Source organism: Trichinella spiralis (genome assembly GCF_000181795.1).
Source record: "Trichinella spiralis strain ISS 195 chromosome Unknown Scfld3, whole genome shotgun sequence".
NCBI classification, from domain to species: Eukaryota; Metazoa; Nematoda; class Enoplea; order Trichinellida; family Trichinellidae; genus Trichinella; species Trichinella spiralis.
Window position 1 is genome coordinate 38,791 of NW_003526942.1, and position 794 is coordinate 39,584.

Below are 794 nucleotides of genomic sequence, written 5' to 3' on the forward strand. Positions count from 1 at the left end.
TGTCGAACGTAATTTGACTTTCCGCCTTTCATACGAGAAAAGATACAGTTCATAAGGTTCGGCGAGCGAGTGAACTCGTAGTTTCGCTCGCTACACGTCATTTGAGTGCCATGATTTGCTACCGCGCTGCCAGTGGGCAGTCGCGGCGCTTAACCACATGGATTCTGCCATCCAGGAACGACTTACTGCCAAGTTGGGAGACGACATAAACGACTACGAAACGAGGTGCTGAAAGCAGACCTCAAGAAGATGTTCATCCCGCTGAAGTCAGAGATGTCACTTCGCACGGAGTTCTGTCGTTTGCGCCACGTCCTGGGGAACCAATCGACGCTTTCGCTATTTGAGTCCAAGAGGCGGGGGAGAGGATCTGAATGACCGATCTGCAAATCGTTGATCGCTTTCGGGAAGGAACCAACTGCCTTGCAGTACTGATGGCTCTGCTGGAGAAAAAGTCGACGATGGTCATTGTTTAGTTACATTTTTGTGATTTGTTCTGTTTTGTTTGTGATGCAATGTTTTTGCATAATGTGAAGTAAAAATTGTCACCAACCAATGCAGTAGGTCTTGTTATTTGTTGAATTTGGTTTAATGTGGATATTATTTGTGTGTATAATTTAAGAATGCTTTTTCAAATTAAGTATTATTTTTTTTTGTTTCAATGGTTTGGTACTACTCGGTCTCGTTTTTCTCTTATTGGTCTTTGCCCTCGCTGTTTTATTGGACCGTCAAATCTTTGTCGTATTGGTTTTCCATTTTATTGGGCCGTGAAGTGTTGTCGTAATGGGTTTTCCTTG

General features: G+C 43.5%; 1 protein-coding gene across 1 annotated transcript; it reads right to left on the minus strand.

Moving 5' to 3' along the window:
• Positions 1–8: 8 nt before the first annotated feature.
• Positions 9–101, minus strand: Tsp_12153a (conserved hypothetical protein; the record flags this gene model as incomplete). Its single annotated transcript, XM_003378711.1, has 1 exon — positions 9–101. A coding segment is annotated over exon 1 (93 nt), but the record flags the coding sequence as incomplete, so codon positions are not given.
• Between the last annotated feature and the right edge of the window lie 693 nt (positions 102–794).